The sequence below is a fragment of the Siniperca chuatsi genome, linkage group LG11 (assembly GCF_020085105.1).
Source record: "Siniperca chuatsi isolate FFG_IHB_CAS linkage group LG11, ASM2008510v1, whole genome shotgun sequence".
NCBI classification, from domain to species: Eukaryota; Metazoa; Chordata; class Actinopteri; order Centrarchiformes; family Sinipercidae; genus Siniperca; species Siniperca chuatsi.
Window position 1 is genome coordinate 8,350,599 of NC_058052.1, and position 26,969 is coordinate 8,377,567.

At 41.7% G+C, this 26,969-nt stretch overlaps 3 protein-coding genes across 9 annotated transcripts; 2 read left to right on the forward strand and 1 right to left on the reverse strand.

Moving 5' to 3' along the window:
* The first annotated feature begins 222 nt into the window (after positions 1 to 222).
* Positions 223 to 6,975, forward strand: csgalnact2 (chondroitin sulfate N-acetylgalactosaminyltransferase 2). 2 transcript variants are annotated; one of them, XM_044215316.1, is made up of 8 exons: positions 223 to 368; positions 2,397 to 3,243; positions 3,336 to 3,552; positions 3,723 to 3,824; positions 3,929 to 4,107; positions 4,225 to 4,319; positions 4,881 to 4,962; positions 5,059 to 6,975. In XM_044215316.1, the coding sequence occupies exons 2-8, from the start codon at positions 2,592 to 2,594 to the stop codon at positions 5,349 to 5,351; spliced, it is 1,620 nt and encodes a 539-aa protein (XP_044071251.1). In that variant the 5' UTR covers positions 223 to 368; positions 2,397 to 2,591; the 3' UTR covers positions 5,352 to 6,975. The 2 variants fall into 2 exon arrangements, with proteins under 2 accessions (XP_044071251.1, XP_044071252.1); XM_044215317.1 differs by lacking the exon at positions 223 to 368 and adding an exon at positions 2,029 to 2,217.
* On the reverse strand, positions 6,911 to 20,360 carry LOC122884859 (SEC23 interacting protein). 5 transcript variants are annotated; one of them, XM_044215311.1, is made up of 18 exons: positions 20,229 to 20,360; positions 13,471 to 13,976; positions 13,122 to 13,329; positions 12,793 to 12,986; positions 12,529 to 12,618; positions 12,319 to 12,439; positions 11,821 to 11,910; positions 11,583 to 11,724; positions 10,645 to 10,853; positions 10,454 to 10,551; positions 10,043 to 10,213; positions 9,662 to 9,757; positions 9,390 to 9,569; positions 9,150 to 9,305; positions 8,716 to 8,818; positions 7,934 to 8,116; positions 7,693 to 7,855; positions 6,911 to 7,378 (listed from the first exon to the last, which is right to left on the reverse strand). In XM_044215311.1, exons 2-18 carry the CDS (start codon positions 13,768 to 13,770, stop codon positions 7,297 to 7,299), a joined length of 2,586 nt encoding a protein of 861 aa, XP_044071246.1. In that variant the 5' UTR covers positions 13,771 to 13,976; positions 20,229 to 20,360; the 3' UTR covers positions 6,911 to 7,296. The 5 variants fall into 5 exon arrangements, with proteins under 5 accessions (XP_044071246.1, XP_044071245.1, XP_044071247.1 ...); XM_044215310.1 differs by lacking the exon at positions 20,229 to 20,360 and adding an exon at positions 19,215 to 19,456; XM_044215312.1 differs by lacking the exon at positions 20,229 to 20,360 and adding an exon at positions 18,336 to 18,494.
* On the forward strand, positions 19,934 to 26,932 carry LOC122884860 (minichromosome maintenance complex binding protein). Of its 2 annotated transcripts, none has more exons than XM_044215314.1 (16): positions 19,934 to 20,125; positions 21,052 to 21,143; positions 21,251 to 21,391; positions 21,547 to 21,588; positions 21,674 to 21,763; positions 21,911 to 22,040; positions 22,352 to 22,497; positions 22,710 to 22,807; positions 22,909 to 23,081; positions 24,124 to 24,247; positions 24,414 to 24,531; positions 24,624 to 24,789; positions 24,937 to 25,070; positions 25,775 to 25,942; positions 26,167 to 26,255; positions 26,484 to 26,932. In XM_044215314.1, the coding sequence occupies exons 1-16, from the start codon at positions 20,068 to 20,070 to the stop codon at positions 26,608 to 26,610; spliced, it is 1,896 nt and encodes a 631-aa protein (XP_044071249.1). In that variant the 5' UTR covers positions 19,934 to 20,067; the 3' UTR covers positions 26,611 to 26,932. The 2 variants fall into 2 exon arrangements, with proteins under 2 accessions (XP_044071249.1, XP_044071250.1); XM_044215315.1 differs by lacking the exon at positions 19,934 to 20,125 and adding an exon at positions 20,309 to 20,399.
* Positions 26,933 to 26,969: the final 37 nt, after the last annotated feature.

Sequence of the window (26,969 nt, forward strand, 5' to 3'; positions counted from 1 at the left end):
AATTAAGCAATAAAGCTTCTTTTTAATGATTAAATTAATCTTGCAAGTAATATTTACTAGAAATATATTGAATTTTGTTAAAATATGTGGAATGAAAAGATAAAGCTAGTCTTCAGAATTCTGTAATAATAATAATAATAATAATAATAATAATAATAACGTTATTATTATGAAGGAGTTCCAGCGTGTTTGATGACGACACTCGTTAGCAAAGATCCCATTTGTTAGTTTTTGACCGGAAGTAGACTACGACCCACTCTTTTCTCTTTGCTCCGTGGCATTTTGCGACACAGGGTGTCTGCTGCTGCTGGTTTTATACTAAACCTATGGCTGTAAGCAGAGGCAGGAATGGACATTGACGGGATTAGGTGAGTAGTTGATTTTACGCTATTATAACTGCTGAGTAGGCTCTCTAACAGATATAAAAATAACCTGAAATCGTAGTGAAGTCCGGAACATCGCTAAGCTAGCTGCAGAACCGTGTCAACATCCGGTTTCGGGTTTTCAGTGTACACGATATGCATAATATAAATTTTCAGAGGAACAAATGGTTCTGAAATTTGGACAGATGTCATACTTTATAGAGCAGTGTGCTGGGGAGTTACAACGAAAGTTAATATTTCATAATGATGGCCAGTACAGCACATTTGTTGTCATCGCCAAAATATGTGCATGACACAATTTGAGTGCCAAACTTCTATTAAAACTCACTGTAAAGCAGTACTTTACAAGATTATTAGGTTTTTTCCTAATTAAAACACAACAGTAACCAAATCAGATCATTTAATGACCCACTTTTGTCTGCTTCAGTAGTAACAATTAAGTAAATTCACTGGAATTTATGAGTCCCTGTTGATGTATGAATGTGTAGTCTTTATGAGTTTACCAAGACTGTTCGGACATGTGATGTATTCATACTCACAATTCCATGGGTTACAGACCTGATACATGATGTGCTTTGTTTCTCTCATTAACTGAACTCTACTGAACTTTACATTCTGTAAGCTTAATGTCTGTCTCTGTTTGTGTGACTGTACTTTGGGACAAACATATATGACTTCCTTTTTGGAGTTGTGGAGGGGCTCTGTTAAATTTGGCATAAAAACAGTCGCACAAGCATTTCTCAAAGTACAGTTTACAGTTTTTTTTATATTGGTTCCTCTTTTTTGACTGGTTAAAACCTTGAGACTTAATCAGCAGAATGGCCCCTTGGTAAATATTTTTATGTCATTAGTTATGATCTTGAAAATGAGTTATTAAGTATTTACACTTGCTTTTTGACAAGTTAACATTAAACTGCTGGATTTTCTGTATGGTGTGCCATTAAACACTCATATTCAGTAAAACAAAAGTGGCACCCACTAGGAAAACAGTGCTTACTTTGGACAAAAAAAGGGGGGAAAAATCAGCTTTTTTCTGTCAAGCTACAAAGAAATAGCTTGATAACTAGTGTAGTTTTTTTTTTAAACATTAGAGCAGTGGTTTCCAGCTCTCGCCCTTTGGACTCAGAGCCCTGCTGGTTTTCATTATAGCCGTCTTGAAACTGATTTACACCTGTGGGGCCAGGGGAAGAAGATGTGAGTGTCAGGATAGAAAAACAGCATTACTTTGTGTGCTGAGGGCTGGAGCTGTAGGTTTGACTGTGTGACCTTCAAGAAACAATTGTGTGTGGTATGTGGTGGATAAGAGGAGGTGTAAAAGCTCCACAAGGCTTTCCTGCCTGGCATCAAACCCGAAGAAGCCATTCAGAACACGGATATATAAATGACTTAAAAGTGGCTGGCCTTTGTATGAGATCTCTTTAGCCTATAATTCACAAGATGATCAGGAAAACAACCCTGAATACTGTGGTTGTTATAATATTTTGTCTCCATGTTGTATCTTTTCATTCCACGACGTCACTCTGTCTTGGCATCAGTTAATTAATTATAGCTGTTCTGGAGAGTGCCGTGCTTTTATTTTGAAAAGAACGCAGTTAAACCGGAAGTAAGTCTTTAGTAACTTGCTGTGGAGCTCGCCCACCAGTTTTCCTCTGTGCTGTTGTTTAGCTGAGAGCTAGCTACCGTGTGCTAGCTCTCTAGGTGTAGCTAACTCCGTTATTTCAGGTTTAAATGAAATCTTTAAAATGTAAAATATTCGTAGAAGTTGGACACATATTGAACATGTTGTTACAGAAAAATGTTTTATTCATTGACTGAATGAAATTGCTACTGACAGGTTAGTTAATTAACTAAGGTTGCTTGAATCTGAACATGTTGTATTATCAACTGTTACTGTCTGATTATCTGTTGATCCTCAATGTTTTAATCTGAACCAGAACTACTCTGAAAAAGTCTTCACAAATGGCTCCCTGTATAGTGAAAGATTTTATTGTGGATTTCTGTGATTTTCCATAGGTGATCATCGCATGGATTTACACAGGACAAATGTATTAAGACACTGATAGGTTGGAGCCAAGAAACAAGACATTCACAGTAAAATGAAACGCCTCTCCAAACCTCTAAGATGATGTGCAGACGCATATTGTAAGTAATGTGATCAGAGTGGAAAGGGAATGCAGACTTGCCAGCTATAGCTTGTATGCGAGCGTGATGCCCAGGCGGGGGTTGCCGTTCCAGGGCCGGGTCCGCTGGCTCTTCCTGGGCCTCTTCCTGCTGCTGGTGCTGCTGCTGTTCGCATACCTGCTGGAGTGCACCCCTCCAGCAGACGCCAGCCTGGTCCTGCCCGGCCTAGCAGGGGAGGTCTACGGGAAAGAGTACTACCAGGCCCTGCTGCAGGAACAGGAGGAGCGCCACCTAAACCGTGCCGCCAGTCTCAAGCGCCAGATTGCCCAGCTCAAGCAGGAGCTGCAGGAAATGAGTGAGAAGCTAAAGCTCCTGCAGGACAAGAAGGAGCTCCCCGGGGTGCAGGGCCTGGCCGAGACTAAAGACCAAGAGCCGGGAGATCTGCTGGAGTACCTGCACTCTCAGATCGACAAGGCTGAGGTCAACACAGGGGCACGCCTCCCCAGCGAGTATGCCCTTGTGCCCTTTGAGAGTTTCACCTCGTCGAAGGTGTACCAGCTGGAGATGGGACTGACGCGGCACCCAGAGGAGAAACCTGTCCGCAAAGACCGCAGGGACGAGCTGGTGGAGGTCATCGAGGCTGCGCTGGACATCATCAACAACCCTGATGAGGAGGATGGCGTGGAGGAAGAGATGCCGATGCAGAGACAAACCTACACAGAGGGTCACTTTTCTGAAGGTAAGATCTAGACTACCTGACTAATGAATGATCACTGTAACTGATATGTTTTCTCAGTGTAGCATTGTTTCTCATATTCTTTTAATTCGCAGGACTGTATAGGACAGAGCGCGACAAAGGGACGCTGTACGAGCTCTTCTTTGCCAAAGAGGATTCCAGCAGCTTCCGCCACGTCACGCTCTTCAGGCCTTTTGGTCCCTTAATGAAAGTCAGGAGCACATCTGTAGAAACATCAGGAATGATTATTAACATCATTGTGCCACTGGCGGGCAGAGTAGAAACTTTCTCACAGTTCTTACACAACTTCAGGTGAAACTGAACAAAAAACTTCTCTGTGTCTGCTAGACATGACCCAGCATGTTCAGTTCAAATGTGCATTCAGTAGACATGTTGGCCTGTTTTTTGTCATTGTTGTGTAATAAAACACAACCTTAGTGTTCTTGTAATTAATTTGAACAATTCATAATATATGTTTTCAGGGAGGTGTGTATACAGCAGGACAGACGCATACATCTCACGGTGGTTTATTTTGGGCAGGAAGGCCTACAGGAGGTGAAGTCATCTTTGGAAAAAATGTCAAGGTTTGTCCTTTCCCTGAGAAAGAGCTTTTGATATGCACATCTGTGCAAGATGTGTTGGTAATTTGTCATGGCAATTTAAATCTACTGCATTTGTTGTTTTTCAGGGAGGAGAGCTTCTCCAATTACACTCTGATCCCAGTGGACGAGGAGTTCTCGCGAGGTCGGGGTCTGGATATCGGAGCCCACGCCTGGAAGAAAGGCGACGTCTTAATGTTTTTTTGTGACGTTGACATCCATTTTACTCTGGAGTTCCTTAACACCTGTCGTCTCCACTCTGCTCCAAGTAGATTTTTTATTGTTTGTTAATGTTCAGATTCACTGTATTAATTGTCTTTGAGCTTTTGTTACAGGTTGAGTGTCTCTAAATATACTAAGTTGTACTTGACTATTTGTTTTGTAGATAAGAAAGTCTTCTATCCAGTGGTGTTCAGTCTGTACAATCCTGCCATTGTCTATGGAAATTTGGAGCTGGCTCCACCCACTGAACTCCAACTGGTAAGGACTGAAAGTTCACTTTTAGCTCTAAACAGTATTTGTAGAAAGAGGATTTAAATCTGTTTTCTTTAAAGAGCCCCTCCAGACATGTTTTAATCCATAAAAAACAGTCTGCTTGGAATAATATTTTTTGTCTGATTGGATTTTCCGGAAAAAAAAGTTCCACTACCTAGTTAAAAACTCTTAAAACGACATCTACTTCTTTTCCCACATTGAAAGATCTAGACTCTCTGAATGTGCAAATATTGTTAATTTCAAATGTTTAACTACTGGATGTAAGATGTCTCCTACTTCACTCAAAAGTCCATTCTCAGTGTATGTGCACTGGAGCTTTAAGTTTCCACATCTCACTTGTATAAGTTGTATAATGGACCATGATTGGCTTGTTGTGATGTCACAAAATCCTGCTCTACATACACGTCTTAAAACATCCAAGTGAAGTGAACAATAAGCAAAACACATTTTGAGTGGAAGGGGACTTTAATTTAAATGTAATTTTGGTTTAACCAAATATATTATATTCCCTTGTTTATTGTAATTAAAAAATCTCTTTTCAAATAGATTCACAAAAAAGATGCTGGATTCTGGAGAGATTTTGGCTTTGGAATGACGTGTCAGTATCGCTCAGATTTCCTAAATATTGGTAAGCAGTGATCACTTCATGTGATTAATATTTAATATATTCATAAACAACTGATACTGTTGACGGACAACTTGCAAATTGATTTTATTCCTCCAGGTGGGTTCGATCTTGAAGTCAAAGGCTGGGGTGTGGAAGACGTCCACTTGTACAGGAAGTATCTTCGAAGCGACCTGATAGTGATTCGGACGCCAGTGTCTAGTCTTTTTCACCTGTGGCACGAGAAGCAGTGTGCAGACGAGCTGACGCCTGAGCAGTACCGCATGTGCATCCAGTCCAAAGCCATGAACGAGGCCTCCCACTCTCACCTGGGCATGTTGGTTTTCCGTGAGGAGATTGAGGCTCACCTACGCAAGCAGGCCTTCAAGACTCAGAGCAAAACAGAGGACTAAGTAAGCCTTTTCGTACCCAACGTCATTCCACCGTTAAGACTGTGAGTTGCTGACTTAATTAACGCACTACAGCAAAGACAAGTTTACATGGATCCTTCTGCATTTCACCGCACAGCTGTAGACAAATGAATGTACAAAAACAAGCATTGATCAATGTGAAACATGGTACAACACTTATTGAAGAGCTACAGCAGAATCAAACACAAATGAGCGATCAAACTGGTAATATTTAACCTGCTGAAGGAAAATGGACACATGTAAAACAAGTAACATTTAGGTTGACATTATATTTTACGTATTGAAATCAATTCAGTTAGCATGCCGTTATTATCTTGGGAAACATAACTTCTTATTGAGACATCCTACCTGCTTCAAACGCAGCACCTGATTTGCAACCGGTTTCTTCACCATTTTCGCCCTCTCTGCTGCTTCACTACCTTTCACTGCTGAATGTGACCTCAGCCAGTAGATTTAAGCCGTTTCAGATGATTTCTGCATTCCAGAAAGGTATCCAACAAGATAAAATACAACCAGCTGTCAACGTTTAGAGTGGCTTTTTAATAGGAAAAAAAGCAGTTACTAAAGGGTAAAGTCCAGCTATAGAACTATTTATTTACTGTTTACAAAAGTTGCACTTTCTTAAAATGGAAGTAAAAAAAAAAAAAAGCAAGTTGACCCCACAAGAACCAGTAAGTTTCTACTGATTCCCAGCTGTCTGCAAGTTGAAGATCAAAGCAATTTACAATCTGTCACCTTTTACAGTATATTGGCAGTTGAGTTTGGAGCCATACTGTTCTGTTAGTATTATATTTATAGGTTGTGTCAGACTGGCAATGTGGTTTTAAAAAAAAAAGGGACCTTTTTGTGTTTTATGTGACAATCAGTCACTATTTCCTTTGCTGATGACAGCTTCCAAGTGATTCGTTTTTCAGAGAGAAGCATGTTGATTAAATAGTTAAAGAGCCAGGAGCAAACATGTGCTTAGAGCATGCAGTGCTATGATATCAGGTCTATGTGGACCAGTATTATTTGTCTAAATAATAGATTTGTCATTTATGCCCGGTGAGAATCACTCACAGCACTATGATTCCTAATACTGGATGAATGTTACAGCCACTCTTGTACATACTTTTCTAATATTTCTTTGTTTCATACATGTGAGTTGAATACGTTTGTTGTACGTGCCTACAGGCTTAAAGTGATATGAAATGTTGAAGACAGGGTTTTGTAACGGTGTCAAGAGCTGTAGGCCTGATAATTTTATTCCATCTCATAATGAGAGCGGATGTTACAGCTGAACAGTTCAGTCACAGAGGTTTGAGGCGTAATGAGTACAGCTGTCAAAATTCTACTTAGAGCAGATTAAGAAGTGCTTTATTTTTCTCACAATGAAGGCAGGTTATTCTTGCATCTCATCTCATCCTGTACTGTAATTATTTTTAATCAGTGTTTTTGCAAATGTTACAGCTTTTTGTAGATAGTCTTAAAGTCTCCTCACCTTGCAGGAGAAATGGTACATGTCTTCCTCTCAGCAGTATACAACAACTCAAACAGGAAGATCCTGTGCAAGGAAATGATTTATTTTGACATTTTGGCCATGAAATAAAATTTACATAAGGCTGCATTAACTGCTGCTATGTCATTCCTGCTGTTAGCATTTGATTTGATGATACATATTTTCAGAATACTTGACCAGTTCTATAATTTATACTATAAAAACTTCATATCAAACTTGTCAACTGTCTTTGAATCTACAAGCTCATTTGTGTTTCTTAATTTAAGACAAATGGCATAATACAATTTTTTTTTTATTCATCTGTATACAATAAACTACATGAATAGAAAAAAAGAAAAGCATAATTAAAATCCAGGAGAACTGACATGAAATAACCCAAATGGGAAAGTTTCAGACAGGCTTATTTTCATTCGAAGGTACTTCATTGTATTAATGTGCTATCTGCTCTGGATGGATCCCCATGGTCCTGTAGATCTCTTTGAGCAGAAGCAGAGCCGTGTCTTCAGATTGCCTACAAAACAACAGAAGTGTTAATAAGGCCTTGCCTTCATCTGTGGTTGACCTACAGGACTTTTTCATGGAAGGCATTTTGTCTCAGTAGGAAAAGCACAGGTGTAAAGAATAAAATTAATGATGGCTGAATTCTATTTAGCTGCTTCAGTTTCAGGTGATTTATACTATGAGTTGATCATCAAAATAGTAGCCGATTAATTTTCTGTCAATTGTTTCAGCTCTAGTTGCAATTACAAATTGGTGGAGGGACTGAATTTTAAACGGTCGTTAACATGAACGTGCAGCGCCTGAATGAAATGAAATTCTCTGTACCAGTAGCAGAGATGACTCTGGAGGGCAAACAGGTACTCGTTGAAACTCTCGATGGGCTTCTCCTGCAGGACGTAGTCGATGCGATTCCCTCCATTCAGCATCCCAATCTTCACCTGAGGCTCCTCTTCTCTTTGTGGCTCGGGGCTCTCTGGGATCTTGTGCTCTGTGAGAAACCGGAATGGACTTATAAATCTCGCACAGAAATAACTTGATTGAAGAGTCACAAATCAGAGAAACTCACCCTCCTGCGCTTGCTTCTCCTGCTCTTCGATCTGATTGGCTACGATGGCCAGCTCAGCCTGAAGCTGGGCAGACGCAGTGTGAGCGCGAGCAAAATCGTTGAGGGTCTGCCAGGCGCTCCTAAGGGAGCTGATAAAACCGTGCTTCAGGTCAGAGCCCATCCTGGAGAGACTCTCCTTCAGCTCTGAAACAAAGATCCATCACTAAGTCCATCTGCATGAAAAAGCTTTTCATGTGATTTCTGGCATTCCAACATATCTATGCATAGAAAAATTGACAAACCTAAATATTTTACTTCACCAATTATTAGACATCTATTTGTCTTTAAAATGAAACAACAAAAGACCACATTGTCCTCTTCTTAATGTTAAAATTTCAATCTAAAAAACATCCAACAGGAGAAACTTCATTTCGACATTCAGCTTAAATTTTTTCTGCAAAAGCAAGAGAAAAATCACTGTTCAGTCTGTTTTGCCATTTTTTACGCCATAGCAATTTCAGAGTAAGAATAGAGCCTTTGTATTTCACCACCACAAAAATTAGGGCACCCCACCCTTAAAGGGGCAGAGAGGCCTGAACTGAGAACACAACATGCAGTAACGCTGGACAACAACTCAGTTTAGGCTCTTATGAAGACACGGAACCGTCAGCATTTAGTGTTAATTTAGGACATGCTTTAATTTACTTGTAGCTTTATCAAATATGTTATCAAAAAAAAATGATGACAACAGTGGTATAGTTATCTGCCGAAATGTACGAGAAAATTATCAGTCAGTGTCGTACCGAGATGAAGCCTCTTCCTCCCTTTGTGATGTGGGATCAAAACAGGCTTCAAGTCCAAGTCTGGTATTATCATTGGCTCAATCCTGTACGCCACTGGGTCCAACTGAAAGAAAATGAGTCATTCATGAAGCCATCAGACAGTAATGTATAAAGTTACTCAGCTTCACTGCTTTCATCACATTTTGATACGGAGTAACTAATGTGTGGGCGAGTAGGGTTAAGGGGAAATTACTTTAGTTATGTGACGATATTAAATATTTAACAAACTAAGTAGACTAATTTTAATGCCTTTGCACACTACAATAATATGTACAGAACTGCAATCAAAAACTATAAAAAAGTGCTACAAGCCGAGTAGGCAAATAACTTTTGGGCATGTGTAGCTTAATTAGCCATAATTCCTTCAGGATACACAGGTTGAAAGAGCTGCATACCGGATGGTAAATATTGAAGAATCTCTTGCACGTGGGCAGCTGGTACGTCTCTTCAATCTTTTCCAGCCCTCGGACTGTCAGGAACATGCCGATAGGAGAACCCAAGGCAAAGAAATTCACTGGCTCAAAGTCCAGAGAGTGGTAGACCACTGACACCTGTAGAACAAAACATAACAGTTATTATTAAATGTCAAGTCAAATTCAGAATCAGCTTTAACATTATCCCTCGGTCACATTTACCTGTCCAGTGCCAACTTCAAAGTAATTGTAGTTGACGTGGATGGAGGACACAGTGTTGCCCACTGGAAGCTTCCTTACAGTGAGATCAGGAAGAGCTTCGGCTGCTGGTGGAGGCGCCACAACCTGACTGACCAGATCTTTGACCTCTGCTTTCTTCTGCTGGGCTGCCTGACGTGCAGCCTGCGTACAGGAAACAAGACAGAGGCACAAAGAGTGTGTTGGTCATCGCCATCGGTTTGCACGTCTTACAGGTACTCAAGAGACAAACGTACCTGCTTATTCACTCTCTCTTTGACAAACTTGGCGATCTTTTTCCTGGGACCCAGTGGGATTCCCATCTCTTTCAGGTCCTCAATTGTGCACATAAGCTGAAAGAACATCAGAAAGGGACAAAGTGAAACAGCCACCACTATCTTATAAAAATTATATGTTAAGAATAACATGAGCCTGAGCTGTTATCAAATTACTTCCCCGATTTTAGCAATTAAAGACATCAGCATTAAAAATGTCCGTCCATGACCTTAACCACATCTATTTCTCATACAAACCATTGTATTTATTTTTTACATTGTTGTAGACCACAAAACTTTAGATTTACTATTTTTGGAAACGGTTCTGACTTTATAACAAGCAAAAGAGGCTTTTATTCTTACAAAAGATTCTATGTCAATCCTCTCCTCATCAAAGGTACTCTTGTACTCAGACAAGCCTAGATGTTCCAGAATAGCAGAAAGATCCTCAAACACCTCCCCGTCTTCTTTGGGCTCCTCTTCCACAGCTGGAGGGGTGACGGCATTATTTCCCTGTGTAACGGGGGCTGTCACCTGATGTGAGAGGCACAATTTACAATTATGTTTTGCAACGTTATTTTGAAATGATCCATTATGCACATCAGTATGCCAAAGAACTGAACACCTTTATGATCAATTATTACATCACATTCAGTTGGGAAAGAAATACACTGGGTTTTAATTGCAAATTCTGATGTTTTTCAACTGATTAGCAGGATAATAGATGACATGTTACTGTATATGTTAAATTAATTAAATGAACTGGCGCATGACCTGTTTGGTGTCACCATTAGCAGTGGGTGCAATTGGCATGGCCAGTGCAGGAGAGCTATTCTTCTGATTGGACAACAGGTCAAAGAGAATCAGGGAACCTGCAAGAACAAAGGAGAAACAATACAATCTAGGTGAAAAACAGAAGAGAAACGAAAGCCAGTGGTGTAGAAGCTAGTCAACAGGTTTATTACCCAAGCTGTGTCCAGACACTGATGTGCCTCCACTGTAGTCTGGGTTCCTCTTCATGAACAGGGCATAAAGTCTGTTAATCTCTTGGGCAACTGTGTCCATGATGGTCTGGCAGTAAGTGGGACTGTTGTAGAAAAGGACATCTAACAAAGTCTCATTTGTAAAGTGACGTAAACGTCCAGTACTGGGCAAGGTTATCTTCTTTATCCTCCTACAAAAGAGAAATAAGTCTATAATTAATTAACTATATTAAAGGATTAGTCTGGTGATATTTTTCTTATTGTTAAAATAAAAGACCAAAACCAACAATGGATTTATCTTCTAACATGTATTGTCTGTGTAGCCAAAGCCTGAGATATCTTGTTAAAAACACATCAGTGAGCCACACTGTTGCACTGAGTGACAAGTTCCTTCATCACCACAAACATACACACTAGTTTATTTTGAGTCAAACCACATACACCCACCTGCTTAATCCACTGCTGAAAATAGTTCCCAACAAATGCACTATTTCCTCTTGTTTGAGTAACGTCAGCTAAAAACTACTGTCCCCAACTGTTTTAGGAAATTACTGATTTTATCTCTTTTTTTTTTTTTCATAGGATTTGTTGACAATAAGAAAAACATACAAACAGAATAAGTCCATAAAATGACCTTCTAATGTACAATTAATGGATGACTGACTTTGAATGCTTGGACCTAATGGATCCACTGACATTTCCACATACAGTACTTCAGTGATTGTGAGGGAACAATTCTATGTATTTACAATTTTGAGCTCAGAATCATTTAATTGAATTAACAGTCCCACAGATTTCCATTAAAGTCCAAACAGCAGCTGATAACAACGACAAATGTGTGTGTCATAAGACTTCCTTTTGTGTCCGCATTGATTATGATCAAAAACTTCCACAGTCAGTGTAAACCTGCCTCTCCTCACCTGTCCACCCCTGTGGCATCTCCATGTAGAGCCGTGTGCCACTGGACAGGGAGGAACTCCACCCTGCTGATGGCGTGCTCGTCCAGTGATTTCTTAAAGTGACTGTGCAGCAGCTTCAGTGACACACTGCGGAAGTCGTCCACTGAAAGCACAAGGATTTGTACAGTTTATTTCATAAATACAGTCACCATGGAGGGTACACTAATACTGGTAAACGGCATGATTGTATAGTACTCACCACACTCGACCATGCTCCTAAACCTCAGGTCACACACAGGACCGATTCCATGAACCATGAACACAAGATGATCCACTTTCGGGAGCTCACCTGGAAAAGGTGCACGGGATGGAAATGTTGACTTTTATTTTACTCACTGATCTACACAGTCAATTATTGCCCTGTTTACATCATATCATGCACCTGAACTGTGGTACATTATAATTAAAATGTATCTCACAGTTAAATGTGACTTAATTTCCCATTTTAAAACAGATTATGGCGGCGGGTCCTTCCTATAATGTCTTTTAAAATGCCTCATCTCACTTTATAGTGTCCTGACTTTTAATAGTGTAAAAATACTCTGGAAGTACCTGAGCTTTCTGTTTGGATCAATGAGCTTAAAGTATATTTCTATCTACATAGGGGGTCTAAAATGACAAAGTACAAGCTGAGTTTTATGGGTTTAGTAAGTGCCTACACTTTTAAATTAACTTGGCTACAGAGGAACTTGACTACCATCAGGCACTTCGTCATGGTCATCGTCAATCCCTCTCTTCACCACTCTGGGCCTGGTCTGCCCATCCTGAGTTGTGCCCCACTCATCTGGTATGGAGGAGGGCTGAAACTGCACAATCACCTACAGATGCAAACGGAACTCATTAAATCAAACTAATAGGATTAATCATCACAAGACCACCACTTAACACTAATCACACAAGGGTTTACCTTTGGATTGTGCATGACAATGGTCTCTCCTGATGGGAACTCCAGTCTACGGTGCCACTGGTTGGTAGACACAGCTTTCTTATATTCTGCCTGAAGTTAAAGACACAAGTATATACAGTGACTTACAATACAAACATTAGAGTCGATGCAGAACTGGATGAAATATAGATATGTTTGACTGGAAGAAGCAATGTAACAAAAAAGATGTCCCACATTTTATTAACACAACATCTGTTTCTGGTCAAATGTAGTAGTAAGACAAACCTCCAGCTTGTCACTAAACTCCTCAGAATAAGGAATAAAGCGACTATCCGTATCCCCTTTGTAGAACCAAGAGCAGCGCCGGACCTCTGTAGGTTCCTCCTCCCAGTACACCGAAGTCCGTATGCGGTCATAGAGCTGCACGTCGTAACGCCCTCCATCTGTACGTACGATCACATTTTCTGGGTCCGGTTGAACTTGAAGAACAAAAAGCCCCCAAAAACGTTAGAGGAGATCACAGAGAGCACCAACACTGCCAGCGTTAGACATTCTGATTTCTCTAGATTAAAAAAAAATAATCACAAATTAGCATGAGCAGTGTGTCATCGTACCTGAGTTATATGTCTCCTCTAGCTGAAGGGAGTCAATGATACTGAAAGGAAGCCAGACGCTCTTTGATTCCACTTGCTTGCAGTAGAACCAGTGAGGCTGAACAGGCTCATAGACATTGTAGTTGTATGGCATCATGGGACCAGCAGGAACTAACGCTCCACCAGTGGTGGCTGAAGGTGGAGGCGCTTGAATCTGTGTGGGAGGAGGCTGAAGAGAAAAGAAACTATTTCATTAATGATGATTGCATTTGAGGCATGTAGCTGGTGCTCTTAACACTCATTTCGTTAACTTAATGAGTTAATCAAGTATCTGACAAACAAATTCGGTCATTGATTAGCTTATGTATACCTTTGTGAATGTGGGTCCTGACAGCGGGAATGTCTGTGGCGGCGAGCTGAGAGAGTATGGGTTCTGCTGAGGTGTGTGTGTCGGTGGCAAGACCTCTGGAGCTGGAATATAAGGACTGGCTCTGCTGCTGGTGGGGGTGTGTCGGTACGGGTTATGACTCTGTGGCTGCATCTGGGGAGGTGGTGGAGTCATTGTGGTGGGGGGAGGAGTGTGACGCCCCACAGGGCTCTGGTAAACTGCACTGCCAAACGCTGGAGGAGCAGGGTTCATTTGTGATCCTGGAGGTGGTGGTGGAGCCATGCTGACGCTGCTGGGAACAGAAACGGGGCCCGTTGTTGTCGGGGCTGCTGACAGGGCCGGCGGTGGGCATGGCGACTGGCCGATGGATGCGAATGGGTCGCTGCTGGTTACGGGGCTGGAGAAGTAGTTGAATGTAGAGGGGGCTGGTCCATTCCCGGAGGTCTGACCTAGAAAGCTGTCTTCTTCTCCAACATCAGTGGAATCATCTAATAAATCAAAAACTTAGTAAAACTTTTACATTTGTAAACAGTAAGCACATTTATTTGTGATTCTGCAAGGGACATCCAAAACACTTGACACATATAAACACAACAGGCATGTATATATAATAGTAAAGCTGCAGCTAACAATTATTTTCAATGGTTTAGTCTATGAAATGTCAGAAAACAGAGAAAAATGCCCATCAAACGTATTTAAATGTCTTGTTTTGTAAGACCAAAAGTCTAAAACCCAAAGATATTAAATTTATAATGGTACATGGTAACCAATCATTTCAGCTCTCTATAATAGCATATCAAGTTACTCATTACAAGAGACACCTGAGATCAGGGTGCTGTGAAAGTTAAAATACAGGTCCAGCTCCCAGATTACAGCAAAACACAGCTAATTTTACCAGTAGAGTTTTAAAAAATACTTTGTCAGTTAACTCAGACAGACGGATGTGGCCAATTTTAAGACTTTACAGAAAAATGTTTTGATAACATGACTCCCAGATGGCTGGACTTCCTCTTCATGTAATAAAAAAAATCAGACAGGGGACAGTCTGACCAAAACACATCACTGTCTATTAGGCTAACCTGTCTGACAAACGACTGTCAGCTCAGACACACCGTTTCTTTTTTTGTTTCAACTACTTTTACACTAAATAACAGCTGACAGCAGCACAGGGACCCGGTTGGCTAGCTAGCTGGCTGGCTTAGCCTAGCTAGCCGCTAATGTTTAGACATTTCCTCAAACGGTATTTCATCTCACCTCCTGACAACACCGCCGGCCCAGTGGCCCGACTCACTGGCATGAAAGGCAAATTGAAGTTAAACTCCGGAGCGGCGCTGAACAGTAAATTTGCACTGGTGTTGGCAGCATTATTATTTTTTCTATCTGCCATTTTCCCCTAGAATTACACGTAGCCACTACCGGTGCAGCCAGGCAGTAACCTCCTCCTCCTCCTTCTTCTTCTTCGTTATTGCGTTTTATGGCGAGTGGCAACCAGCGTTAAGGTGCATTACCGCCACCTACTATGTTGGAGAGTGGACCAGAGTTATCTATCCCCTTATTCAAACAACTAAACTAAACAAAAAAACATTTCACAGCCCAGTTTCTTTCAAATAATGGAACAGCCTCTCTAACCCAATGTCAAGTACATTTTTTTAGACTCATTTCTTCCACTCCAAGCTTCCTGATTTCCCTCTTTAATGTTTCTAGTGCTGGAGAGTACTTTGGGCAGTGAAGACTTACATGCTCCACTGATTCCTCTATTTGACAGTGCTCACACAATCCTGAGGGATGTTTGTTTATTAAGTCTGCTATGTCCTACCCTCAGCCTTGTCAAGATGTTCTCCTCTTTGGTGCTCCTTTGAGCTGCCCTCACTGTGCCCACCGCTTAAAAGTGTCGGCCTGTGTTTCCTGTATCCCAGCTGTGCTGCCACTCTTTAATGATGTTTCTTTTGATTAATCCCTTTGCTTCGGATTTACTGAGTGAGCTGTCCGTGATCTCCTCATGCTTCAGAGCCTGTTTTGCTAACGTGTCCACACTTGCATTGCCCTGAATCCCTCTGTGAGCTGGTATCCACATAAATGTGATCAAAATATTCATATTTTGAAATCTGTACAGCGTTTCATATATCTCATTAACTATATCCTGCCTACTGTGAGATGTAAATGACTGCAATGACATTAGTGCAGAACATGAATCTGTACAAAGAATAACCTTTCTTATTTGTAACTCTTCTACCCACTGTAGTGCTGTTGCAACTGCTAACATCTCGACTGCATATACAGATAAATGATCCGAAGTCCTTCTTTTAACAGAAACGTGTAAGGCTGGTATACTAAAAGCAAAACCTGTGCTGCCTATATTAGGATCCTTGGATCCATCAGTGTATACTGGGACAAATGTTTGAGATAATGTTTGTAACCTATCTTCAACCAAGATTGCAATATTTCCAAAACCTTTATGAACCTGCATTTTTTATATCTAGAATATAGAAATCAACTGACACTGAGGGAAACATCCAGGGTGCTGTTACTGGTAACGGTACTGTAGGGATATATCTTTTCTGACTTAATGTCATGTCTCTAGCTACTTTCTCACAGCTCCATGCAAAACAGTCCCTCTGTTGTTGGATGTCTATCTTCAGAATGGCCTTGAAGATTTGCCCAGTAGTTCATCATTAACTGTTTACGTCGAATATGCAGCGGCATTTCACCCACCTCAACCTGAAGAGCAGACACAGGACTTGTTTTGACAGCACCACAACAAAGTCTCAAAGCTTGAGCTTGTACCACCTCCAACTTCTTTAATCACGTTTTTGCTGCTGACCCATAAGCAATATTGATCTAATCAGCGCTAGATACAAGTTTTTTATTGCAGATCTGCTCGCTCCCCATTCTGACCCTGTTAAACATCTCATCACATTTCCCCTTTTCCACAAGGCTCTGTCATCAGCAAACAATGGCTGTCCAATATCGCCCTGAACTTGAGAAAAAACATCATTTATCATAATGGAAAGAGACTGCCCTGAGGAGTACCATTATCTACCATATATCTTCCAGATAAAGCTGTCCCAATTCTAATTTGTATAAATCTATCAAATAAAAAGTCTTTAATCTAATTATACGTTCTACATGCTATTCCTATCATATTTAATCATTAACCCCCCCTTCCAAACCATATCATATGCCTTTTCTACGTCAAAGAAAACTGCCATTACAGATTCTTTATTAACTTGTGCTTTCCTAATCTGTTTCCAGGCACACAGCAGGGTCCATGGTTCCTCTACTCCTCCTAAATCCACTTTGATGAGGTGATAAGATTCCTCTGCTTTCCATGTAAAATTCCATGTCATAGATGTTAGTCTTTCTGTAATCATTCTTTCCATTATCTTTCCTATATGTGACGTCAATGCTATTGGCCTATAGTTCATTGGACTTGATGGGTCCAGGGAAGGGATTCACTGCTTCTTTCCAGCCAGTTGGTAATTTTCCCACAACAACTTCATAGATGCTAAAACACTTAAATGCTTTAACATTATGTAGCAGATTTCATCCTTTGTCCTTTATCCTTCTGCTGTTTCCTCCCCCATCTTCAGTACTGGATACTGCCATTCCCTTCTGACTCCTCTCATGCTCCTAATCGTGTTCCAAACAGTTTTCTAACAAAAAAATCTGCCAGCTTTGCCTTTTTGCTTTACGTATAACTTTCCTAACCTTTGCTTGTGGCTGCTTACATTTAATTAAATTCTGAAATTCTTTACCACACTCATCTGCCCACCAGGGGACTGCCTTTCTCTTTAGAAAGAAACTGACTTATTGGCAACTTCTAGTAATGTTGTTTTAAATGTTTTTTTTTTATCAATCTCCTCCATATCTTCATTTAAGTCTATTTTATCCATTTCTATCTCACATATATATTTAAACATTTCCCATTTTGCACTGCTAAATACCCACTTCCCCAATATTTCCCCTTATTTCTTAGTAATAATACACTACACCACACTGGAAAATGATCACTGCCTACTGATGTTTCTTCTAATAGATCCCACTCACATGCCCCCACTAAATGTCTAGATTCTCTATCCCTCTCCCATGATTTAAACAAACCATGTTCTTTTCTTCTAGCAGTTCTTCAATTACCACACCATTTGCATCTGTTCTTATTCCTCCGCATAACGTGCTATGTGCATTAAAGTCCCCACATACCAACACCCTATTACCATCCAGCCCTTCAATTTGTGTTAATCTACTCAAATCTAGTTTCCTAATTAATAATTACAAACTCTCACTTGTCCATATCTCTACGTTACGTATCCTTGCTCATTTTTCTCTATACTAACCTCTCTAAATGAAATATCATCTCTAATGAATATTGCGGCAACAAATTTGTAGCATTCCATTGTAGCAGGAGGGCCATTATTAGTACTATCCAACCCATGCTTGCTCCTGGCTTGCTTGACTACTGAGCTCATTCCTCACCTCCTCCCATGTCAGCCCGCTGATATCTAGGTGATGAGCTGCTGCCTTTACGGTTATTTGTATTCTCTCTGTTTTGGATTGAACCTCCATTGTTGCATTTACTATCCCTGCTATAAAAGTGACTAGCTTCTTTAAATCAACCACTAATACTCCCTCTTTTGTCTGGTCTGGTTCTTTTGTGCGTTGTTTTCCTGCTCTGCTTCTTTCATCAATTCCTCCGCTCTGATTCACCATCGTCACTGCCTCTGCATGTGTGATCTTATTCTGAGCTCTTACCTGCTGTACTTCCATTTCCCTTTTGATCACTTTACATCCCCCATAAGCCACACTGTGATTTCCACCACAGTTACAAGTTTTAGGTTGTTCATGATTACCCTGCCCATACGCGAGATCTTCTCCACATCTGGCACATCTTCTTCTGCCTTTACATGTCTTTGCTGTATGACCAAACCTTTGACAGTTGTAACACCTCACTGGCAGGCAGTAACCTACACGCTCAGTTCTCCAAATAGATGAGAGCAGGCATACGTCACTTTCCTGTCTTCAGAACGACCACGCCTCTTTTTGGGTGAAAACAAGCGCTGTAAAAGTGCCATGCCAGCGCCAAATTGAAAAAACTAGTGGCACCATGCCTAAAAGCTGCTGCGTCGCATTTTGCACGTCAAACAAAACCCAGTTTACAGTTTAAGGACAATAAAAGAAGAGAGTTGTGGCTTCGTGCCATCCACAGAGAAGATGAAAATGGTAAACTGTAGAAACCGGCCATTCAATACGTGTACCTCTGTGGCAAACACTTCATCACAGGTTAGTTAATGTTGTTACTGAGCAAATGCCATGTGTGCCGATTGTGCCTGTAGATCGAAGTGAATCAGAAAAGAGTCTTAGTGATGGTGTGAGTAAAGTTTTTACTGTGAAAAAAAATGGCCCTACCATAAAACACATGCTTTTAGAATGGAGTTTGGTTCAACAGTATGTCCACTCGAAAGACCGGTGAGCAGATGGTATTTTAACGTTAATAATTAACATAAATTGAGCTGACCTAAGTTCTAATAATGACCCTTGTAGGAAATGGGGCTAAAACCGTCCCGTTTTCTACTTGACGGCTCATAGTTAATGGTCACGTAATAAGCACAAACGGCTATCAAAACAGAGACAGCGGTTTACAGTAACTTCATATTGGACAGACTACCAAAATACCAAACAATAAAGTGTCTTAACGACATAAGAAGTGACACATTTCAGAAATACATTACCTGGAGATTCAATACGCTATGCCAGGTTAGTCCACTTGGTTCGTTTCACTGAAAGGACACTCATCAACACCTATTTCTTTATTTTTGTCTATATAACGACGCCGATTACCGTTGATCGGCAGCGATATAACATAATTGTTTGCCTGACTGGCCATAGGATTTGGGCTCCTAATAGCTAAAAAACCAATACAGTATTCTTATTTTATTGACAAAGACCTCGTTATTTGCATTTACCGCCAGTCAAATTAGAAGGGCTGCTTTCACCCAAAAGGGGACGGAGCCTGGGGCAAAGTACCCGGATGCGCTGTTCTCATCTCTTCCCTGCCCTCACAGATTTTAATGATCTCTAAAGCATCAACAGTAGCTTGACAGACGGCGACGCAGCCCCACACATTGTTTATAGATCTGCTAAAACCACGCAGGTCATTTGACCGCAGTTCGTTGGTTGTAGGAAAAACAAACACTCTCTCTCACTACTGCCTCCTACAGGCCAAACAGATTACTTACACTGTGACATTGTATCCTTTCAAATGAGCTAAAATAAGAAAACGCAATCTAAAATGAAGAGTAATTTTATTAAAAGTATGCATGCTTTTTCTCCTCACTAGACCACCAACCTCAAACCAAAACACCCAGCCCGTTGAAGTACAGTAAGTAAGTCAGTGTGATAGCTCCGTGCTCCGGCTCGTCTCTGTATGCAAAACAAACGAACAACGCTTCTTCGATTGGTGACGCAAATTTCCCGCCCTCACTTCTGCAATCCGGTGTGCGCGAAAGTTAACAAAATAGTGTTTTCACTGAGATTTTACTTTGATATATTTTATATTCTTCGGACGTTTGTCACTGGCCAATAATGGCTTCCACACATGACTGGATTAACAACCCTCTCGGTGTTGTTGAAGGGATGTTTGGTAAGAGATACACCGGAACTTCACTCCTTGACAGCTAACGTTAACGCGTGAACTTAGCTAGTTAGCTGTATGGCAGCAGGGGTATGCTAACTACCGTGCTCACCACATGTAGCTGTGCTTTTTTCCGTCCTTCCGAAACAGCAAGTAACTTAATGAAGTTTCTGCGGGTTGTAGTACCAGCGCTGCTTTGTTGCAGCCTGCACCAACACCATTTCCGCTTTTAGTTATAAGAAGAAGTGCCGGGTCCCGGGTGTGCAGTTTGATCTGAAGACCTGTGTGTACACATGCAAACTGAAAATCCACAACATGGGGCATTCACGTCATAGGTCATTAAAGTGTCTCAAAGTCGTTTAAAATTGACTGAACTTCTTTGAATGCACTGAATTGAGGTGGATATAAATATATGTAGCATTTATGCCCTAAACGGCTTCAGAGGTTGTGAAATGTTTTACCATTTCTTTGTCACGATATGAAGGACTATTAGTCCAGCTCCTTTTATCCACCAGTGAAAAGAGCTGGTACCTGACACTGATCATTATTTAACAAACACATAGTTCCATCCTCAAAAGCAGTAATCTTTGCTCGAGGATGCACAGATATGTTCTGTAAAAGTCATCATTATAAAGTATTTTATGAATAAAGTCGACAATTTTATTTATTTATATATATATATGAGTCAGTTGCAGGGTCAAACTGATTTAAGGTGAGCAACACTTAAAGTAAATGTTTCTTCATTGTTTGAAATTCTTCACACCACCACAGCACACCATGCTTACTCAGTGACCATTGTTGCTAAATGAGACAATCTAATTTATTTGATAATCTAATCACTGGTATTCTCAAAGCCAGTGTTTTCTGTTATTATACTGACTATGTTTCTATTACTTTAAATGATAAATAACATTATGCTCTTGTTGATATTTTAGCTGCTTCCCAGAACAATCCAAACTCTGGATGGCAGGCGAAAGCGGTTGAATTCTTTAAAGATCAGCTGAAAGAGAAGAGCGCTCATACCGGGGTAATGCAGCTCTGGGATCTTTTCAGCATGTAAATTCCACAGCGATGCAAAAGATGCCTGTAAACCTCAATGGCTTGTAAATGTCAACCACTTCCATTTTGGTTCAGGTCCCTTCTTTGAACGATGTCCCTCTGCACTACCTGAAGCCCAACAGCCTGGTGAAGTTTCGCTGCTTAATCCAAGACATGTTCGATCCAGAGTTCTACATGGGAGTGTATGAGACTGTTGATCCGTCTACAAAGGCTAAAGTAAGTGCTTCCTTGTCCTCTCCTGTGCAGCTCTTTGCATTCAATTGAGCAAGCAAGTACAGCCCTCTCATGTGTCCAGTGCGTGTGTTTTGCATTTGATGCGGTGTTAGATGTCATCATATTTATTGTCTTATTTTACTATCTGACTATCCCAGGTGTTGCGATGTGGGAAGTACAAAGATGTGACAGAATGCGGGGTAAGTCTGCCTCTGCTTAATCACTCAAGAGATCCATAAATACCTCAATTCAGCTTCAGATTTGCTAACACGTGTTTATCTCCAGGTGGATTTTAACTCCAGAAACACTGTGACTGCAGAGAGACAGACTTTCTACTGTGTGCCAATCCCTGGAGAAAATCCCTGGGTGAAAGAGATATCCTCATCTTGTCCAGATAATGCCATACCTATCTGATGGACATGCTCCTCAAACAGGATTTGATCATGTGTTCTTCGCTGCACCCAACTTGTGTCGGAAGTATTTTTGAATACTGCTCCCTAGTTTTCCTTAATTCTGTCGCACAGCTACGCCGGCTCTAGCCAAGCAAGAGTAGTTCCGTCCACCTCGTATGCGCCGACCAGACAGAAACGTAGCTACGAGGAAGACGACGACATGGACACACAGCCGCAGAAGCAGAGGGAGCCACATACTGGTATGAGCTGCTGTTTAAGTGATGATGGACTAATGTGTAGCTGAATGGTAAAGCATTGTCCAAAGTGTATTAATAGACACAAGTCTTATATTTTGTCTTGTTCCCATGACGGTTTTTCCAGTTATTATGGAAATGTAGGAAACCGCTAACTGTAATAGGTGTACAGGCAGGTTGAGAGAAAGTTGGTACACCAGAGAAGTAAATTATTACACACCTGAAATGTATTTGACATCATAGGTTATCTAACAATAAAAATCCATACAAGGGTGGATTTTTGCCACAAATGCTGACTGCTCCCTCTCTCGCTGCAGGTCCTCAAAGTCCCACAGAACAGCACAGCAATGGTGACTGTAAGCGGCAGGAGACAGAAGCTCCTTCCAGCCAGACTGCATCTGCCTCCCATCTCGACCTTAACTTCCCCCTACCGGGAGAGAAAGGCCCCTCCTGCCTAGTCAAGGTGTGTTATGTCTCTTAACATTGGGTTTTGGTACCTTTTCTCTTATCACCTCATTTTCATTGCTGTAACCTGGACTCTTGACACAGTTATTGGTGGATAATTTATCTCATGTCAGACGTTTGTTCTAAGAGGTGATTCCAGAGATGATACCACCATTATCAGCAGACTTTCCGAGTGTAGAACAGAAGCTAAAAGGTGTGTGTTGTTGGCAGGTGTACGAGGACTGGGACAGCTTCAAACTGAACGACACACTAGAGGTCTACGGGATCCTCTCTGTCAGTCCGGCTCTCAGTGCTCTGGCTGACGAGAAGTAAGACACATCATTGAGTTGAATTTCCCTCTGGTGGTGATCTGTGTGTGTGTGTGTGTGTGTGTGTGTGTGTGTTACTCATTCTTGGCATGTCCACACAGAGACGCCTCCTCATCCCTCCTGGACCCTACAGAGTGCATGGAGACGGCAGAGGAGCAGAGAGTGCACAGCCCGCCAGCCTCGCTCGTTCCTCGCCTCCACATGCTCTACGCCAAGCCACTGCCACACAACAACCCCCTGCTGCCCTCTGCCACCTTGGAGGACAACGGTGCCTGTAAGGACAAATGAATGCTGCATGATAACCAAATGTATCTTTTCTTTTCCCGTGTGTGTGTGTGTGTGTGTGTGTGTGTGTGTATAACTGTAAATGCCAGTAATCATGAATATTTCAACCTAGTTTTTGAATAGAAGGCTGTTGCACTACATTGGCGCTTATGTTTCCTTGTCCAAACCCTGACCGATCACACTGTCAGAAGAGATGTAGTGAAATGTTTACTAAGCCTGCCGCAGAACTGGCTGGGGCACAAAATTTTGCATCCTCACAATTTTTACACAGTAAACGAGCCTGGCTGCAATTCATCTTATTTGCATAAAGTGCTGCTAATAAGACCAGAGGCCGTGTTGTTTTTACACCTGTTGCACATGTCACTGTTGGAACTGCAAGTGTGTATTCATCCCACAAGAGGAAGACTGCATGAGCAAATATTAGTTAAATAGCTTGATGTTATCAGCTCAGCAAACAGATCGATGTTTAACTGTGTGATGAAAAATCAGTATGGTAAAACTCCTTTGGCTAGATTATTGCTGTAAACAGAAGATATAACAGGCCTACATAATGAATATTATCAGTGGTGCCTCTGCAAAACCTTGGTGCGGTCCTTTTTGTAAACATGGACAAACAATTTGACTTTTGTTTGTTTTGAATACCTATAAAGGGCCGCAAATCCTTTAAAAAAACTTAATAATTTCATTTATCAAGCATAAATGCAAAACTTTAGCTGGTTCTTGGGAACAGATCTGTCTTGCCTTGTATGTTCTGTGTGCTGTCTGTGTTCCGCACTGAATCCAGCCATTTTGAAAACCCTGTTTTAAACAAATAAGCAACATAAACCTTAGTTACAGTCACATTATCATGTCGCCCTCCAGCTGTGTGGGGAAGCAGAAAAAAGGGGCCATCATGCTGAAGTTCATTTGTCTTGTAAAGCTTTCCAAGAAGAGGAATAATGCAGCAAGTGTTTTCCACTGTAAAGCTTTTAAAGAGCACATGCCTGTAGTAGCCATAGGGACTTATTTAACTCTTCGTCCGTTCTCCTCAGTTTTATCTTCGACCCTGAGCGAGATGGCCTCTGTCAGGGCAGAGCTGCTCACATACTTCACTCACATCCTTCTGGGAGATGCCCTGGCTGCCGAGTACCTCATTCTGCATCTCATTTCTAACGTGTACGTTAAGTTCAAGATGAAATGTTTAAATAGGAACCTTCCTGTCTCTGTTTTCCAAAAGAGTTTCCCCTCGGGGATCAATAAAGTATTTCTGATTCTGATTTGTGGCTTCATGCTGAAGCCGAAGGAGTTTTCTCATTTCACAATGTGGTTGATTTTGCTGCAGGTACACTAGACGGGATGTTCTCCCCCTGGGAAAGTTCACCTTGAACCTGAGTGGCTGTCCTACTGTCGCCTCGTTCACTGAACGCTTCTACCAGATCATCCAGCAGCTTGCGCCCTCTGTGAGTGAACTTTGTCACTCCAAGCAACTGCAAGTACTGATATGGTTTATTTATTGTTGGTTGAAATGAAACTGAACGTCCATTCCCCACAGTCGTACTATCTGGGCATGAGCCTCCAGAACATGAACCAGATGAGGTTGGTGCCTAAGAAGGACTATGTGGCCAACCGGCTAGTGAGTGGAGCCCTGCAGCTGGCCAGAAACACTTCCCTCTTCCTGGATGAAACCCAACTGGAGCAGGGACAGCTGGACACAACAGGTGAAGCTTCTAGAAACCACAAGAGGACGACACTCTGCAGTTAATGCCCTCCCTGCTGCCTGTAGACGCTGTTGAGTATGATTTGACCGCGCTAACACTAACCAGGTTGGATCTTCTTCTGTTTGTGTTTGTGTTTGTGTTGTGCAGGTGTGCGTAACGTCACGGCCCTGGGGAACCTGATCTCGTGGCAGAAGGTTGATTATGACTTTAACTACCACCAGATGGAATTCCCCTGCAATATTAACGTGCTCATCGCGTCAGAGGCCCGCTCGCTGCTGCCGGTAAGGACAAGGAGGGATGAGGCGTGTAACCGCAAGGCGAAAACTCACCCCTAAGCACCACTGATCCACCCCCAACCCTCCGGCATGGCCAGGGAGGGGTTAGGTTTCGCTCAGCCTCTCATGAGACCGAGCAGTGTCTGACGCTGGAGTTTGTTTCCAGCCGGTGTCACGCTGTCATCTCAGCTGCCATTGGTTGTCCGCAGCAACCCCTCCAGCCAGCAGCTTTAGCCCGGGTCTCACTCTGTTGCGAACAGCCCAAGGAATGTGCTGTGTGCTATTCCTGTGTGTTGGTCTATTGGGTTGCCATGGCGGCAGCTGTGTGCCACAGGACCAATCCTGAGAGAGGCGTCAGGCTCGGCCATCTATTAGTCCCACAGTGAAGGGCAGCACGCTGTAAACAACTCCCAGGGTTAATTAGAAGTCAGGAGTCCATGGCTGTGTTTACATTGAACAACTATCGGCTGATGAGCAGCTGGCGGGTCAAGCTGTTCAGATGCCTCACAGTCAGCTCACCAAGGCTTTGCTCTCGTCTGGCGTGCTATGAAGTTTTGAGAATATGCCAAACTAGGCTTGCACACAACAGTCAGGGCCTGCTTCTGCATAGCAACACCTTTAGAAAAAACTAGATACGCCTATAGCGTTTGTATGTACAAAGTTCTTCCCTGGCACAGTGTCAATATTTCTCTTTCTTTGTAACTCCACAGTCAGACTGTCAGATACACCTACAGTCTCATGTCACCCCACCCCACCTGGAGGAGTATCTCAGCAGCATCCACATGCTTCCGCAGGCTTCGTCACAGCTGAACAAGTTCAGAATCTACCTGAGCGTGGCTCGGCTGCTAGACTACAGTATCTCTGATGAAGTGACAAAGGTGAGACGTGGGCATTTAAAAAAAATAAATAAATAAAAAAAAATCATATATAGAGGTTGATGTAAAAAAAATGTGTATAATATATTGGAACGAGTTACTTGCGGGTTAGGTGTTCCTTCATGTACCCAGCAGGCCTGTGTGTGTCTGTTTAATGAGCAGTCTGTTACCATCTGTGTGCAATTAGCAACTGTGTGCAACTGCTTGTCCTTTTCTGGTGTCCTCAGTCAGTTGAGGATGACTTTGTAGATATGAGGAAGGACGACCCCCAGAGCGTATCTGCTGAGGACCTCCACAGGATGCTCGTTGTGGCGAGGTGGGCTGTGGATAAGTTTATATAAGTAACTTTACTTGGCATTTCTTTCCTTTTATCTGCTCTTTAAAAGGCAAAGTGTTAAGTAAACAATAATAAGTCATTATGACCAACAATGAAAATGCCAGATATGCTAAGCAACAGAAATGTTCTAACAGTATTTAGAGTATACATTTATTCATGCTGAGATGTGTTTGAGTGGGATGTGGCTGACTGTGAATCTGTCACCAGGTTGCTGTCTCTGAGCCTGGGACAGACCTCTCTGTCCAGAGACAGCTGGCTGAGAGCCAAACACATCGAGATGCTGCGGAGGAGCCGGATGGAGCAGCACAAGTGTGTCAACGGCAACGAGCCGTGATCACACAGAGACAAATGAGATGGCTTTTGCTTTTCTTTTTGATACCTAAAAAGTTTGTAATAAAGATGTTTTTCATACGCCGGAAATAGTTCATGTTGTGTTCAACTCTTTTACCAGACTGAGTTGCAGATAAGATTGAAATATTTTCACTTAATCGACTAATGGGATTAATGGGTTGTAGTTTGTACATACAGTAATTTCTCAATGTGTCTTATTGCTCTCATTTTGCCTTAATTTCATGCCAGTGGTTGATGACCAAACTTTCTATGTTTACAAAAAAAATATTAAAAAAATTTACCTCAGAAATAGGTGAATAAATCAATGAGGTCTGGAGGATTATTTCCTATGATGCATTTTCT

Bases quoted from the DNA above. Each gene is read 5' to 3' on its own strand.
- csgalnact2 (XM_044215316.1), top strand. From the start codon at position 2,592: ATGCCCAGGCGGGGGTTGCCGTTCCAGGGCCGGGTCCGCTGGCTCTTC. The intron at 3,553-3,722 runs GTGAAACTGAAC...ATATGTTTTCAG, and splicing joins CAGTTCTTACACAACTTCAG to GGAGGTGTGTATACAGCAGG. The intron at 4,320-4,880 runs GTAAGGACTGAA...CTTTTCAAATAG, and splicing joins CACCCACTGAACTCCAACTG to ATTCACAAAAAAGATGCTGG.
- LOC122884859 (XM_044215307.1), bottom strand. From the start codon at position 14,875: ATGGCAGATAGAAAAAATAATAATGCTGCCAACACCAGTGCAAATTTA. The intron at 13,977-14,742 runs GTGAGATGAAAT...TTGATTTATTAG, and splicing joins GCCGGCGGTGTTGTCAGGAG to ATGATTCCACTGATGTTGGA. The intron at 11,725-11,820 runs GTGAGTACTATA...TTGTGCTTTCAG, and splicing joins TAGGAGCATGGTCGAGTGTG to TGGACGACTTCCGCAGTGTG.
- LOC122884860 (XM_044215314.1), top strand. From the start codon at position 20,068: ATGGCTTCCACACATGACTGGATTAACAACCCTCTCGGTGTTGTTGAA. The intron at 22,041-22,351 runs GTATGAGCTGCT...CTCTCGCTGCAG, and splicing joins GCAGAGGGAGCCACATACTG to GTCCTCAAAGTCCCACAGAA. The intron at 25,071-25,774 runs GTAAGGACAAGG...GTAACTCCACAG, and splicing joins AGGCCCGCTCGCTGCTGCCG to TCAGACTGTCAGATACACCT.